Genomic DNA, 17,532 nt, shown 5'->3' with positions numbered 1-17,532 from the left:
AGGCCAAAGGTAATAAAAGTAATGGGTGAGTCATTTGAAGCTGGAATCAGTTTTTTAATTGTTGCATTGTTCTTGTTTCTTTTTTCTTCTTTTTCTTGCCTCATAATTTGGTTATTTCTCTTGTTTTCATCTCCATATGTTTATTATATGTATATTCAGGGGATATACTAGTGTTACAAGACAAGGCAGAGTTTTTTTCCTAGTTTTCAAGGAGACGTCTCTATGACTTGTTCTTTTATTGTCCATAATCTCTAGACTCTAAATTACTTCTTCTTCTATACATAACACAATCATCTATTCTTAGACCACAAATTTTTGATAAACATCATGAACTACAATAATGGTAGTAAACCTAGTTTACTTATTTGCCTCATTTTGAGTGTCTGTGTCGTCTTCCTATTTGGCTGCACCATAGCAGAGAGTAAGCTCTCAATTTCTCTGTGTTTTTCTTTGAGGGTGATAGGGAGAGGGAATTTGAGGGAGTGAATGGGGAGAGAATGATATGACACTACATGTTGAAAAAATGATAAAAGGTGAGGAGAGAGAGAAAAAAGAAATTTTGTTATTTTTTTTTGTTAATTAAATTGCGTCACATCATTCCTCCCACAAATTCTCACTCCCAATCATTTCTCTTTTTCTTTTTACATAGTAACCGAAAGTATTGAACTCACGTTCTTGTGTTTTCAGACAAAACTCTCCCCACGTCAAATGTAAACCTTTCTCCATTCGAACAGTGGAGAAGTGCCCACTTCTGCATCTTATATGTAAAACATACTATATCTTTCTTTTTATCATTATAGAAAAAAACATAATACGTGAATTATTGTATAAGGTATTCTATTTTCTCTAAACTTACTCTAAGTGGTTTGATTGAATTAAGTACAAGCCACCAAACCCTTGTCCGGCGAAGTACAACCTAACAGAGGCGGGAGTTATTAATGTCGATCCAACAGATGCAGCTGAATATTGCCAGCAAAATGGGTGTGGGGATTATACAAAGTCGGTGGTCCTTAACTGCATCCATCATGTGAAGAGGAATTATATCTTTGCCAATAAAGCCACTGTTAAGCAAATCAATGACACCATTAACCAAGTTTGCTCCTCCTATGTCGCCAACCCACCAAATATTTCAGGCACATTTATTACTCATCCTCCCTCCAACTATTTTATTTCTTATCTGTTTGTCTAATGTAGGTTCCGTCACTTAATTCATCTCTCTAATCTCAAAATTTCAGGATGACATCTTCTTGTCAAGTGAAGATCAGTTGCTGGGAACACTTATAGAATAATAAGATGTGTAGGGTTTCAAGTCAATTAATGATGTATTATTGTTTGCACTCCTATAATAATGGGATATATATATATATATATATATATATATATATATATATATATATATATATATATATATATATATATATATATATATATATATATATATATATATATATATATATATATATATATATATAATAATGGCATGCTGCCCATATTTACTTATTAAGTCTTAGACATCTTCTTTCTTTACAATTAATAGAATAACTTTGTTGTAAAACAAATTAGGTTTTAAAATTTTTTATTGGGTCACACTAAGAAGCAAGTTGAGTAATTGTGGTAAAAAATTTTAAATTATTTAAACAAACTTTAACAAGAGAAGATGTGTTATAAGTTTAAAAATATAAAATAATGAAAAATATCAATTAAACTCAAAACTCCAAATAAATATTTTTAAAGAGGTTGATGACAATTTAGAGTACAAAATTTTTAAAGGGTGCTTAAAACTAAACTATCACCTTGAAACATCATAATTGAACAATATAGAAAAACTAATTTGAGTGTACTTATTAAATTTGAATAACTATTCCATCTAAAGAAAATTTAAGAAAATAGAATATTAAAAAATATTTCTATTCTAAGGATAAAGAATATTCATAATTATAAATACTAATAATTTAATTTTAAACAATTTAATTAGCATCTAATACTAATAATTCTAACCAATATTTTCGTCCTAATTTAATTCTGTAAGAATATATATATATATATATATATCATTGAAATTCTCGACGAGTTCATCAATGATAAGATTCTTAGATTTATGGATATTTAGATTCTCTCAGGAATAATATATATTTGGAATATATATATATATCTCGAATTTTTGATAATTTTAAATAAATAATTACGAAATAAAATGATTTATGATGTTATTTAATAAAAAAAAAATTCTCTCATTCATTAAATAATTATCATAATTACAAATATATCAATTATAGATATTATAGAGAATTAAGAATCACATTTTTAAATTAAGAAAAGTTTATTTGAGAATTAAAAAGATTACGATCAAGCTTATCAATAAATTTAGTATTGATAAAATAGAAATTTAAGTTCTGATGTATTTGGCTAAAATTTGGGTAAGTAATCTTGAAAATTCATTATTTATTGGGTTAGGATAAGGAGAACGAAGTTCAAAACGAAAGCAATGACACGAATCTGATGTACCTTGTCACTTGTGCATGAGAGAAATAAAAAAATCTCTTGAACATAAACATTTTTCTAGAAAAAAAATTAATAATTTTTTATCTCTCTCTCCTACTCATTAGCATGTTCGGGACAAAAATCTCAAAAAAATGACAATATTCGGAACAAATATCTCCCAAACATGGCCTTGTTCGGGTCAAAAATCTCCTGAACGTGGCCTTGTTCGAGATAAAAATCTCCCGAATATGATAATTTTATCGAAAAAATAAATAAATAAAATTATTTTTATTTCTCTCACCTACACGTGACCATTTCGGGACAAAAATCTCCTTAGTGACAATGTTTCTTGAAATTAATTCAAGAAAATTTTGATGGCAGGATTGTATAATTCATGTGATTATATTGTTTGGCCCAAAAGCTAATAATTAATTGACATAATTATATATATTTTTTAATTTATTATTTTAATAAAGAAGAACTAGAATTACACCTTAAAGACGTTGCCCTCCGTTTCAACTCAAAACGCTTACAAATGAAATTGAACCCGTGATCTTTTAATCTGATTAATTGACACAGTTTTTTTTAGGGGGGGAACGGTTAAAACCATTTCATTAAAATCCCAAAAGTGGGAGGGTCAGAAATCAAAGCTAGACAAACTCTAGGTATGATTAAGAATGATAATCAAAAGACCCTAAAAAAATTGATTAGTAGCATTTATACATTCTAAAAAACAGAGATTCAAACCTAACCATCCCAACCTGTGATTTTTGCATGCAATCTATTTTCATTGAGATGCATTCTTCCCCTTCCTCTTCCTCTTCCTCTAACGATAAAAGGAGATTGTATTGAAGAGGATGATGAGTATTGTTAATTCTTATTTTTAATTCTCTCTTTGTACGGGCCCGCTCTGATTTGATAAAAAGAATTATTTCTTAGATTTTCAGGGCTTTTACCTTTGTTATCTTCAACTTGAATTTCTGTATTCTTGTCTTCATTATCTTCAGCTTCGGATTCAGACTCCACATCAAATTTAGAATCTTCTTTATCGGCTTTAGAATTCTCTATTTCAGCTTTGAAATTTTGGGTGTTTTCCTCTTAAGTTTCCTCAATAACTTGATGTTCATCTTCCATTTTCATCCTAATCCTTTGCATTACAGAAAATTTTCTTTTCCTCTTCACCTTGATTCCATTTACATTCTTTCTTTCGCTGCTTTCATTTTTCTCAGAATCATTCTTGCTTTCTTCCTCTTCATTTTCCTTATTTTTGTCTTCTTTTATCACTATCCTTAACTTCCACAATATGCTCTTCCATTCTTGATTCTTCCGTTTCATTTTCTTGCTTTTTTTGCTTCCCGTGCTTTCATTATTTTCTGTTCTTCCTCAATTGCTTTTGAATATTTAGTACTAACATGTTGGAAAGTATTGCAGAAAGCACACCTGTTTGGCTTACATTTATATGATATTTCCATGATTGTGAGCTTTCCATTCCTATCAACAACTGTCATGTTATTTGGCAGTTTACTTTGAGGATGCACTTCAATGCTTATTCTAGGAAAAGTGAGGTGCTCTCCTCTCTCTGTAATTGGGTCCATATATAATGGTTTCTCCAATAGACTAGCAAAGTGACTTAGAGCTTCTGCATTGTACATGTGTGTTGGGATGTTCTTAAGTTGGAACCATATTTGAGTTGTTTTCTTTGGCTTGCTTAGAAGGCTCAATTCTTCAGACCATCTCTTCAACTTCATATAGTTAGATTCAATATAAGTATTCCCAATTTTCAGAATATCATCCAAGTTCGTTCCTTTTTTGAATTGTATAAAATAGAGATCATGGATGTTTGTAAAAATCTTCTTCAGTCCCTTCTGCTCCCATTGTTTCATTAGTGATTCCTTAGTGTTTGGAAAAGATACACGGTGCTTTCCTATGTAGTTCCCAACAACTACATTTCTCATTCTTTGACGCATTTCTCCTCCACTTCAGTGGACAATTTAAATTCAAAAGGAGAGTTGAGAATCTCAACTTTTGTTTTAAACTCACCCAAGTAGATTTGACCTTTGTATGAATGATCTTCTACTTTTTTTCTGCATTCTTTTTCCATACTTCATTTATCTTCCAGTTGGAATTACTCCTGATAGTATAGGTCTTTGATTTTGAAGACTTTATTAGCTCCCTCATTCTTTCCACTGACCAGTTTACTATCTTTTTGTATCCTTCCTTCTTCAGTATGTTCCAATCTTGAAGACAATGTATATTCAATTGGACGGTTGTTTGCTGTATTTTCTCTTTGTTGAGCACAATCTCTCCTTTCTTTGCATGCATCAGTAACTTTGTGATTTGATTTTTAAGTCCAAAGAGGTTTGCTCTTTCATTATACTCAACCTTCCATATTACTTCATTTTCCCCTTGTTTTCCTGTTGCATTTTCTTCAGAATTTATATCAGTAATTGGTTCTTTACCTTTGCTGCATTCTTGTATTTCATGGATAATATTTTTAGCAATTCTATCGATTTCCTTTTCATCTACCTCCCTTAAACCTTTCATCACAAATTCTCTGACTTCCTTATTCTTATTGTTTTTCTTTCTTCCCATTTTGATGAATAGCAGAACACAATAACAAAATAGAGCAATAACAGAATAGGATACACTAGAAACCCTAACTATTACAGAACATGGTAAATTATAAACCCTAACCTTCCAACCAAGCTTTGCAGATGAACAAACGACCTAGTTATTAGAGTAGATACCGTGTCGTTCGTGTTGATGTGTCGATTGTGCTGATTGTGCTGATTGTGTCGATCGTGCCGATTGTGCGCACGTTCTTGAATTGATATGCGACTTTGAGCGACTAGCAATCGCGACCACAACAAGCGAAATCGTGACCTTGATACTGTGTTGATCATGTTGTTTTTCTGTTCGTGTTGATCGTGCCAATCGTGTCGTTTATAAATACTTGTGAGGATAAACATGTAATAATTATAAAGTCTAATTTATGTGAATAATTAATTCATCCAAATATAGATTGATTATTTGACATTTTTTATTATTATAACAAAATACTATTATCATTTAATATTATTGTCTAAAAATTGAATATTAATGTTGCATTATGTATTTTGAGATGGGATAAATCATTATTTGAATACTAGGAAAACTCTCGTGCGATGCACACATATAAAACTATAAACAAAAAAAATATAATAATATGTATTCAATGTTTAAATTTTTTAATAAATCACGAATAATATATTAAAATAAAAAATAGAACACTCTCATTTCACATTTTATTCATTTCGGTAAAACAACTCATTTTTTCTCATATCTTATCACATATTTTTTCAATGAACCTCTCATCTCGTGACCTTATACTTTTACTTTGGTCTATCTAATATTTGATTCATATTTTTAAATATTTAGCATTGTGCCCTCACACTCTGGTCAATCAAATATTTAATTTATATTTTTTTAACTATTTTCAATTGTTACAGGCCTATTATCCCTTGGCAAACCACATCCTAATCACACTTCGTTAAAATGTAGTACTTGATTTGTTAGGTTACAAGTTCGAAACATATATATATATATATATCATTTTTAAGTTTATGGGAGAGTCAACCCACAATCCGACCCAAGTATCCATTTACTCTCACATATATATATTCAAATTAACCACAACCCTCGACCCGACAATCTGGAAATTTTGAAAATTAAGCATCATTATATATATATATATACATATATATAAAGTGAATTTATAATGTTAAGAATGTCCCGCGTTTATCAAATTTGATGTTGAATTTAAAAAATAAAGTTTTATTAGCCTAGTTGATTAAAGAGTTGTACTTGTTTTGTTAGGTTGCAAGTTCGAAACATACATATAACATTTTTAATTTTATTTTTAACTGTTTTAAGTTTATGGGCGAGTCAACCCAAAATACGACCCACGTATCCATTTACTCTCACATATATATTCAAATTAACCACAGCTCTTGACCCGACAATCCAGACACTTAGAAAATTAAGCATCATTATATATATAGATTAGTTAGTTAAAAAGTTTAACTTATATTATTAATAGTGTCCCGTGTTCATAAAATTTGGTATTAAATTTAAAATATAAAGTCTTATTATCCTCGTTCGTTAGAGAGTTGTATTTATTTTGTTAGGTTGCAAGTTCGAAATATACATATAACATTTTTTATTTTATTTTTAACCATTTTAATTTTATGGGCGGGACAACCCACAATCTGACCCAAGTATCCTTTTAACCAAAACTCTCGACCCGACAAATCGAACACTATTAAAATTAAACATCATTATATATATATATATATAATTGTACTTATTTTGTTAGGTTGCAAGTTCGAAACATACATATAGAATTTTTAATTTTATTTTAATCTGTTTTAAATTTATGGGTGGGTCAACTAACAATCCGATCCAAGTATCCATTTACTCTAACATATATATCAAAATTAACCACAACTCTCGTCCAGGCAATCCGGACACTTTAAATATTATTATTATATATATATATAAAGTTGAACTTGTAATGTTAAGAATGTCCCGTGTTCATCAAATTTGGTGTTGAATTTAAAATATAAAGTTTTATTAGCCTAGTTGGTTAAAGAGTTGTACTTATTTTGTTAGGTTGTAAGTTCGAAATATACATATAACATTTTTAATTTTATTTTTAACCGTTTTAAGCTTATGGACGGGTCAACCTACAATCCGACCCAAATATTCATTTACTCTCACATATATATCTAGATTAACCATAGTTTTTGACTCGGCAATCCAGATACTTGAAAAATTAAGCATCATTATATATATAGATTATTAAGTTAAAAAATTGAACTTATATTGTTAATAATGTCTCGTGTTCATAAAATTTGGTGTTGAATTTAAAATATAAAGTCTTATTATCCTCGTTGGTTAAAGAGTTGTATTTATTTTGTTAGGTTGAAAGTTCGAAATATACAAATATTATTTTTAATTTTATTTTTAACCATTTTAATTTAATGGGCGGGACAACCCATAATCTGACCCAAGTATCCATTTACTTTCACATATATATTCAAATTAACTAAAACTCTCGACCTGACAAACCGGACACTGTGAAAATTAAGAATCATTATATATATATATATATATTTATATATATATATTATTGTACTTGTTTTGTTAGGTTGCAAGTTCGAACCATACATATAGTATTTTTACGTTTATTTTAATCCGTTTTAAATTTATTGGTGGGTCAACCCACAATCCAACCCAAGTATTCATTACTCTCACATATATATCAAAATTAACCACAACTCTCATCTATGTAATTCAGATATTTTGAAAATTAAGCATTCCTTATATATATATATATATATATATAAAGGATTTTTTTTTTATTATAGGTTGCAAGTTCACAACATACGTATTGCATTTTTTTTAGCCAATTTAAGTTTATGAACGGATGAACCCACAATCCAACCAAGTATCCATTTACTCTCACATATATATCTATATTAACCACAACTCTCGACCCAACAATCCGGACACTTTAAAAATTAAGCATCATTATATATATATATATTTGTAAGTTAAAAGTTAAACTTATATTGTTAAGAATGTTCTGCGTTAATCAAAGTTGATGTTAAATTTATAATATAAAGTCTTATTAGCTTAGATGGTAAAAGAGTTATACTTGTTTTGTTAGGTTGCATGTTCGAAATATACATATAAAATTTTTAATTTTATTTTTAACCGTTTTAAGTTTATTGTGGTTCAACCCACAATCCGACTCAAGTATCAATTTACTCACTATATATCCAAACTAACTACAGCTCTCGACCTAATTCGGTCACTTTGAAAATTAAGTATCATTATATATATATAGTGGACTGTTTTGTTAGGTTGCAAGTTTGAAATATACATATAACATTTTTTAATTTTAATTTTAACCGTTTAAGTTTATGGGCGGGTCAACCCACAATCCGACCCAAGTATTCATTTACTCTCACATATATATCCAAATTAACCACTCCGCCGGCAATCCGAACACTTTAAAAAATAAGCATCATTATATATATATATATTGATTAGTTTGTTAAAAGGTTGAACTTATATTGTTAAGAATATTTTGCGTTCATTAAATTTTGTGTTGAATTTAAAATATAAAGTCTTATTAGCCTAGTTGGTTTAAGAGTTTTAATTATTTTGTTAAGTTGCAAATTCAAAACATACTTATAGAATTTTTAATTTTATTTTAACCGTTTTAAATTTATGGGTGGGTCAACCCACAATCCGACCCAAATATTCATTTGCTCTCACATATATATTAAAATTAACCACAACTCTCGACCTGATAATCTGTACATTTGAAAATTAAGCATCATTAAATATATATATATAGATTAGTTAGTTAAAAATTTGATCTTATATTGTTAAGAATGTTCCGCGTTCATCAAATTTGGTGTTGAATTTAAAATATAAAGTCTTATTAGTCTTTTTTGTTAAAGAGTTATACTTGTTTTGTTATGTTGCAAGTTCAAAACATATCTATAACATTTTATTTTTATTTTTAAATATTTTAAGTTTATGGATTTGTCAACCCATAATCCGCCACAAATATCCATTACTCTCACATATATATATATTCAAATTAACCACAACTCTTAAATCGACAATCCGGACACTTTGAAAATTAAGCATCATTATCTCTATATATATATATATATTAGTTGTTACTTAAGATTAAAATGTGAGAACTTACTTTATTGTATATTCTAAGTGATTAAGGGTTATAATATTTTTTATGATGTCAAGTTAAAGATAATTTATTTTGAGACTAGACTACAATATATTTTTTAGGATATTGAGTTTGAGAGAGAAATGGTTTTTTCTTTGAAGATGATTTAGATCAATAATTTCTATTAAGGAATATTTGATTCATATCTCAAATGTTTTTGACATTGATGAGGATTTTATTCCTATTGATGATCAAATTCATTAAGTACAAACTCAACAACCTCAAAATCTACTATCTTTTCGACAATCCAGTTTAATCAAATAATTCTTTAAGGATTAAGGATAATTTATGGCGCTCGTTGTATATTTTGATATGGAGTTTCACCAAAATAGATGTTAAAGAGTTTCACAATGTAGACATTGATAAATAATTTGGTGCAACCAAGGGCGGAGTTAGAATTTCAAGTCTACACGGGTTAAAAATATTTTCAGAAAAACTAATATATAACATGATGTTTTTTAAATAATCCATGATATATTTAAAAATATGAATCGTTTAAGCACACAACGATACAAAGAATGCAATTAGTTCCTCGTCCAATCTCACGTTCACCATCAACAATAGAACGAGCAATTTCATTAGCTTGAGCTAACTGTAAATCGGTATTGTGTTTTAAAGAAGATGTAATAATATTTATAATAGTCGTTAGATTGGAAAAGAAAAGTCTTATAAAGATCTCCTAATCATATGCGATAATTAATGCTAGATGTAGTAAATGAGCAAAAAAATGCACATCATACGCATAAGGGCAATCCTTAAAAAATAAAGCTTGCAAACCATTAAAATACCACTCATATTACAAGCACCATCATATTTATGACCTCACACATTATTAGTTTCTAGATTATATCTAGTGAGAACATTATATATATTTTGGGAAAAATGACTTAACGTTATTTTATTAAAAAAATCCCAAAAAGGAAAAAAAACAAATGAGTTTCTGTATTTTCCTAGACAAGCCTAGGAAAATTTAGTTCGTAACAGTCTGAAACAAATGAATTACACAACACACAAACTAATGAAAGCGTTTATCTAACTAAAAAAAATTCCATTCTATGATTTTTTTGGATGTGATTTTCTAGTTCCAACTTAGTTTCCAATTATGCTCAGTCATGGGTACTTGTTTCAGCATTTGTAGATTTGTGTTGTTGTCGAATACTATGTTTTCCCATGTCTCCTCTACACTTCTTCTTATTCTCGAGTGCACCATTGTGTTCCTTTCTCGCCATATGTGGTAGACGATTGTACCGAAACTACTTTTGAGAACACTAGACTTGAAATTTTTCCCTTTGCTTTGTGTACGACTTCCTTTTTCATCTCTTTATATTCTTTAGCCAGGCTAACCATTTTCATGCTTCTGGAAACTTCTTCCATAGCTTCGATAAGTGATCTATTGTTTTTTCATTCCCTTCACATAAAAGACAGCTTGGATCCAGAATTTCTATGTACTTCCTAACGCAATCTCTCGTATTTATCCATTCCCAAAATGCAAGCCATAAGATGAATTGGTGTCTCGGATAACCTTTGACGATCAGACCAGACTAGTCTAATTTATTGTTTGCTCATTCTCTCAAATGGTGTTCCACACTTTGCTAGAAATCTTCTTCCCATTTTCCTCGACTTTCCATTGGTGTACGTGTGTTCTTTCGTTGAATTGGATGTTACTGATATGTTTGAGAATGTGCCACCCCACTAGTATTCGTCTAAGGAGCGAATTCCATAGCCCGTCTTTAATGTCTCTAACCTTGGAAGCTAGGCAGTCCTGTCTAATCCTCACGTTTCTGAATTCCTCTTTATTGATTAATGGTTGGTCCTCATACCAGGGATCATGCTAATATAGTGTGTTTTTACCGTCTCCCTAACGAATGTCAAAAAGTCATGCAATATTGTTTCTTAGCTTAAGGATTTTTTGTAACGACCATCTCATACCTTCTCTTATTTTGGATGTCCAAACGCTTGCTTCGTGTTTCATAAACTAGGTGAGGACCCACTTGATCCAGAGTGATTCTTGTCTACTCTCGATGGCCCATAGGTGCTTATACGTCAATGCTTTATTCCATTCAACACAGTTCTTGAGCCCTATGTCGCCTTCTTCATCTGGTTTGAAAAGTGTGGTCCACTTAATCTTCTTCTCGCCTCTCCCGCTGCTTTCCCAAATAAAGTTTCTCATTAGCGCACCAAGTTCTTTCATTACCTTCTTCAAGAGCACGAGTTACTATGACTAGTAACTGATGATTCTCATTACCATGCTTTTGACCAGCTTAATTCTTCTAGTGTATGTAAGTTTCTTTGTTGCCCAGCCGGAAATTGAGTTTTTCACTTTCTTGATCAGTGGTCTGTAGTGCGAGATTTGGATATGTTTTTCCGTGAGTGGTATGCCTTAAGTATCTTACTAGGAAGCTTCCTTCTGTTATTCCCATGATATTGTAGATGTTTTCTTTCCTCTTTTACTCCTCCGTAGAATGCCAAGCTCTTATTCTTGTTGATAGTCAAACATGTAACCTCAAGAAAAAAATGTTAGTGCAACTCTTATAGTTTTATGGAATGAACGTCAGCATGCGTGAGAATGAACAAATCGTCAACAAAGAATAAATGGGTGATCTCCTCCTTCTCACAGAATGGGTGGAAAATGTATGGTCGATTATTTCGGAACATCATAAAGATGCTCTCAAAGACCGCCATGATGATGACGAAAAGGTGAGATGATAGGGGATCTCCCTGCCTCACGCCCTTTTCACCTTTTAAGTAGTCTATGTGGATCCCATTGACGCTAACTACAAAACGAGAGGTAGAAACGCATTGCATGATCCATTCTAAAAAAATCATTGGAAAACCTTATACGAACCATAAAGTCCTGAATGGATTCCCATCTAACAAATTCAAAGGCTTTTTTATATCAATTTTGAAAGCCACTCTCGGGAATATTTTTCTCTTCCCATAACCTTTGAGGAGGTTTTTCATGAGCATAATGTTATGTGAGATAGTACAACCCAGAATGAATCTAGATTGATTTAAACTAACTATTTTACCAATGACATTTTTAAATCATTTTGAAAGAATTGTTGAAATTATTTTGTAAAATACATTGTATCATGAAATCGGTCTGAAATCTTGAACCTTTTCGGGAATTGAGGTTTTGGGTATAAAAGTCAGGACAATAGTGTTCCACTGCTTGAAGATCTTCATGTTCTTAAAGAATTCCAGAACCCCGTCTATAATATTGTGACCCACAACCGGCCAAAAGAATTGAGCATTAAAATTGTCTGGACCCAGGCTTTTATTGTCGTTGATGCTAAACAAAGCCTCTTTTACTTTATCCCATGTGACAATCCTGATTAGATCTTGACTCTCTTCAGCAAAAACCCTTTTATCGATAATCTGGTATAAGGTGTTCAGATGACTTGGTTTCACTTTCTTTGTACCCATAAGCTCTTTATAGAAGTTGATGGCGAGATCTTGTACCCCTTTCTGTCCCTATACATATTCACTCTCATCATTCTTCAGCATGTAAATATTGTTCCTCGGATTCCTAGCCATAAATTTTCCATAGAAGAAGGTAGTATTCTTGTTACCGAGAGAGTCAATTCTGTATTTATTTCTGTTTCACAAAATTCTCTTCTAATAAGCTCATCTTCCTAAAATTTCCAAGGGCATCTTTTTATTTTTTGTTAAGTTGTTCATCATTTCCTCCCCCAAATAACTTGCTTTGGAGTTCTTCTAACTCAATTCTAGTTATTTGGACTCGTTTAGAGATGTTAATGAACTTTTTCTTGTCAAATTTTTTCAGTTAGATTTTTAGAAATCTAAGCTTTACAGAAACCCTGAACATGTTTGATCCCTCCATATTTTCGACCCACATTTTACCTAGTATATCTTTGAAATTATTACTCTCCATCTAAAAATTAAAAAAATTGAAAGGTCTTTTGAACCTCTCCTCCTTCTCCCAGAAGAGTTTGATAGGGTTGTGATCCGAAATTCCAGGATTCAAAACGTGTAGTTGGCTTTCGGGAATTAAGCAATCCACTTCTCATTGATAAGACTTTTATCAATTCTGTTTTTCCGAATATGTTCATCTCCTCGAGTTGATGACCATGTTATGAAGTTCCCTGAGTTGGTTGGTTCGATGCATCCTATGTCTCTGATGCATCCTATGTCTCTGATGCAATCGTTGAAGTCAATCATATCTTGGGTAATATCAGACGCTGGAATTTCGGTCAATTTTGCTTATCGTAGCATTAAAATCACCAAGGACAGCCCACAGTTTATCACCATCAATCCAGTTCCTAAGACAACTCCAGAGTAGTCTTCTCTCGGTACTGGAATTGCTACCATAGACGATAGCAAGTTGGAACTCAATTCTAGTGATTTTTTCCTTGACCCCAACCAGTATTGTTTGATCATTGGAGAAAAGCGACTTGACTTTGGCAAACATTGGTATCATAAACATTATATATTTTTTTATTGAGTGTTACATACGTGGTATCATAAACATGCAGAATTGAAATTAAACAAACCTAGTAAGAGAATAAACTTTAATCTAAGCCGACAAATTGTGGTCTTCTGTTTAGCCTTACAAATTATAGAGACCTAATGACTAGTGAGAAAAGAATTCAAATTTTCAAAGTAACTATTATTGTCAGGGACATATTTTTTTAGTTAAGCTCAATAAATTATATGTAGCTCAATGGTAAGTAACTAGATTTAATTAGGAACGAATAAGTTAGATATTTTTTAATTAGGAAGTGATTGATTATATATTATTTAGTGGATTATTTATTTAGAAATTAATAAATTGAAATTTTCTTTAATTATGAATAAATATATTATATAATATATTATTATTGACTAGTTGGATTTTTATTTATTTTTTTATGAGTTAATAAACTAGATTTAGATTGTTCAAATATAATAAATATATATTATAGAATATATTAGTTAGATTGGTTAGATGTTTAGATAGATTATATATATTATATAATATATTAATTAGTATGATGGGCCTCCGGGCGGGCTATTAGGTAGAAATTAATAATTTAAGTAGTTATATAATTATATATTATATAATATAATAGTACTTTGACTTAGGGGTGGAAAAAATTACCGATATTAAAGTATATAGAAAATATTGTACCGTAGTATATCAAAAATATCGATTTTTAAGGTATACCGAAGAAAATGTAAGGTATGATACCAATATCGAAATTATTGTTACGGTAAAGGTATGAGATTTGTAAAATTTTGGTATATCGAGATATACCAAAATAGTATTTATAAGTTAAAATATATATAATATATAATACTTATACTATCCACAGTAGGGTGTCAAATAAGGTATCAAATGGGTGTTAAAATAATATCAAATGGTGCGGCATAGTATCAAAATTAAGTGTTAAAATATGGGTATCAAATTTTGATACGGGACCAAGTTTGATGTGGCCCAATCACAGCGTGCCAAGTGGCAGCGCCGGTGGTTACTTTTTTGTTTTTGTTTTCTTTTTCAAATACACTTTTGCATAATAATTGATCAAAATATATATATATATATATATAAATATCATTATTTTTTATTTTTCGAGATCTATAAATAGAGACTTGGTTTGTGTCATTTGGACACCAAAAATTTCTGAAATTTTCCACCATATTATCATCCTTGTTTGTATCACCTTTCTTCATATCATCATATGGATATTCCCCCAAACCCTTTCAATCTCGAAGAGATTCAACAACAATGAGAGTTGGAGGAATCTTTACTCAAAAGGCAAAAAGAACTTCTCGAAGAGCTTCAAAGGCGAAACAATCGATCACGTAAAAGAAATTCTATAAACAAGGACCATGGAACTGCCCATAAGAGGCTCATGGCCGACTATTTCGATGAGCCATGCACTTATACTGAAATGCAATTTAGACGTAGAGTTCGTATGAGAAGGCAATTGTTTCTTCGAAATGTAGAAGCCATAACAAATTACAACCATTACTTCACCCAAAGGCGGAATAATGCAGGAAAGCTTAGATTGACACCGATCCAGAAGTGTACAGTTGCCATACGCATGCTTGCATATGGAGTAGTCGGGGATGCCTGTGATGAATATGTGAAAATTGGAGAAATCACTACACTTGAGTGCACCCGTATTTTTTGCGAAACAATAATTGCCTTGTTTCAAGATGAATACTTCAGACGACCAAATGGGGAAGACTTGCAGAGGTTACTCCAAGTTGGACAAGAGCGCGGTTTTCCTGGAATGATTGAAAGTATTGATTGCATGCACTGGGAGTGGAAGAATTGTCCTAAGGCTTGGCAAGGGAAGATTACTAATGGACACAAGGGCACAACAACAATTATCCTCGAGGTAGTGACATCTTATGATTTGTGGATATGGAATGCTTTTTTTGGCCTGCCCGGAACATTGAACGATATTAATGTATTAGACAGGTCACCAATTTTTGACGACATTGAGTATGGCGAAGCTCCTGCTGTAAACTTCATTGTGAATGGTCGACAATACAATCTTGCCTATTATCTTGCTGATGGAATCTATCCTAAATTGCCCATCTTTGTATAATCAATTCAAATGCCCCAAGGATACAAAGCGCAGTTGTTTGCAAAACAACAAGAAGCGTGCATGAAGGATGTAGAACGTGCATTCGGGGTACTTCAAGCACGGTTTGCTATTATTCACCAACCAGCTAGGATGTGGAATATTGATGGCCTAGATAAAATAATGAGGGCATGCATAATTTTACATAATATGATTGTGGAGGATGAACGAGATTCGTATTCACGAAATTGGGAAAATATCGACTTCGAACGTTCGAATAATTCTGGGTCTAGTTCCTCAGTTAATGTCCAAAGAGAAGTGCTACCTCAATTTCAAGTGCATGTTCAAGGCCGATCTGAATCAAATATTCATACTAGGGTCGATCTACGTGACAAAGCACAACATATTCAATTGAAGAAAGATCTTGTCATGCACATTTGGAATAAATTTGGAACAACTCTCGATTAGAGTTTTAAAAACACTACTTAACAAATTACCAATGTTTAGAGTGTTTGTTTTCTTCTTCGTTTTAAATATATTTGTATGTTTGATTTACCAAGTGATGAATAATATTGTTTGTGGTTAAAAAAAATGAAATTATGTATAAATGATGTGGAAGTGAGAGAAAGTGAAAAAGTAATTTTGATACATTTAATAACACTCTGTTGTAGGATATACTAAAAAGTGGGTGTTAAAATAGGTGTTAAGCTGACGTGGCAGGGTATTAAATGAAAAAATTTGATACCCTACTTTGGATAGTCTTTATAAGTAAATAATTAAATAGATTTGATATTAATTTAATTATAGAAAATATAGTTTTTGAATAATATCAAAATATAATTATAGTGAAATATTATTCAATATACGAAATATCTACCTTACCGATGAGATTGTTATTTTTTAAGTTAATATTCTTTTAAGGTATCAAAGTATAATACCGATACCTTACTGAAATTAAGGTATACCGAAATTAAGGTAAGGTAAATGTATAATTTTTTTGTATACCGAAATTAAGGTATATCGAAATTAAGGTATACCGAAATCAAGTTAAGGTAAAGGTATGCATTAACTGCATACCGAAATTTTCGGTAAGGTAAAGGTATGCATTAACTGCATATCAAAATTTTCGGTATGGTATAAGGTATGGATAAAATATTAAGGTATACCGTACCGACTCACCCCTATTTTGACCACAAGTCCCTCCGAGCTGTAGTTGTTACTGGCTCCACCCTTGGGTGTAACGAGTAAACTTTGTATTGAGAGACTAAATTAATATGATTTATAAATTAAAGAAATTCATCTATGCACTTAAAAAGTGTCTCATCAGTCAGGGATGAATACTTAGGTTGAGGCCAGTTTACTATTAGCTGATGTATTAGAATTTGAGAGAGAATTAATATTTATGTGAGATTTGAGAGAAAGTTTGTTTATTTTTGTTTTAGCTGAGTTTTGTATAAAAAGTTTTTTTGAATTTATTTGTTTTTAAATTAGTTTTCAAAATTTATTAATTATCTTTTAAATACATAAGAAGATAAGATTATACTTTTAGATATATGAAATATAAAGATAAAATAAAAGATAATAAATAAAGAGTATCTTACTATTTCATGGATAAAAGAAATGATGAGATAAATAAAATGAAATGTAAAAATATTAAATTTTGAGTAAAAATTCCGAAAAAAATAAACTATAATATGTTTTCATTATTATTAT

The 17,532-nt window shown here is 30.7% G+C and overlaps 1 protein-coding gene and 1 pseudogene across 1 annotated transcript; both read left to right on the top strand.

Annotated features, from left to right (window-relative positions):
* On the top strand, window positions 1–1,208 carry LOC124943567. Its single transcript, XM_047484060.1, has 4 exons — window positions 1–25; window positions 688–764; window positions 881–1,133; window positions 1,195–1,208. The coding sequence occupies exons 1-4, from the start codon at window positions 22–24 to the stop codon at window positions 1,206–1,208; spliced, it is 348 nt and encodes a 115-aa protein (XP_047340016.1). The 5' UTR covers window positions 1–21.
* A 10,667-nt stretch (window positions 1,209–11,875) lies between these two features.
* LOC124943566 lies at window positions 11,876–16,343 on the top strand (annotated as a pseudogene).
* Window positions 16,344–17,532: the final 1,189 nt, after the last annotated feature.

Source organism: Impatiens glandulifera, chromosome 6 (assembly GCF_907164915.1).
Source record: "Impatiens glandulifera chromosome 6, dImpGla2.1, whole genome shotgun sequence".
Taxonomy (NCBI): Eukaryota; Viridiplantae; Streptophyta; class Magnoliopsida; order Ericales; family Balsaminaceae; genus Impatiens; species Impatiens glandulifera.
This window is presented reverse-complemented; position numbering and strand designations above follow the sequence as displayed.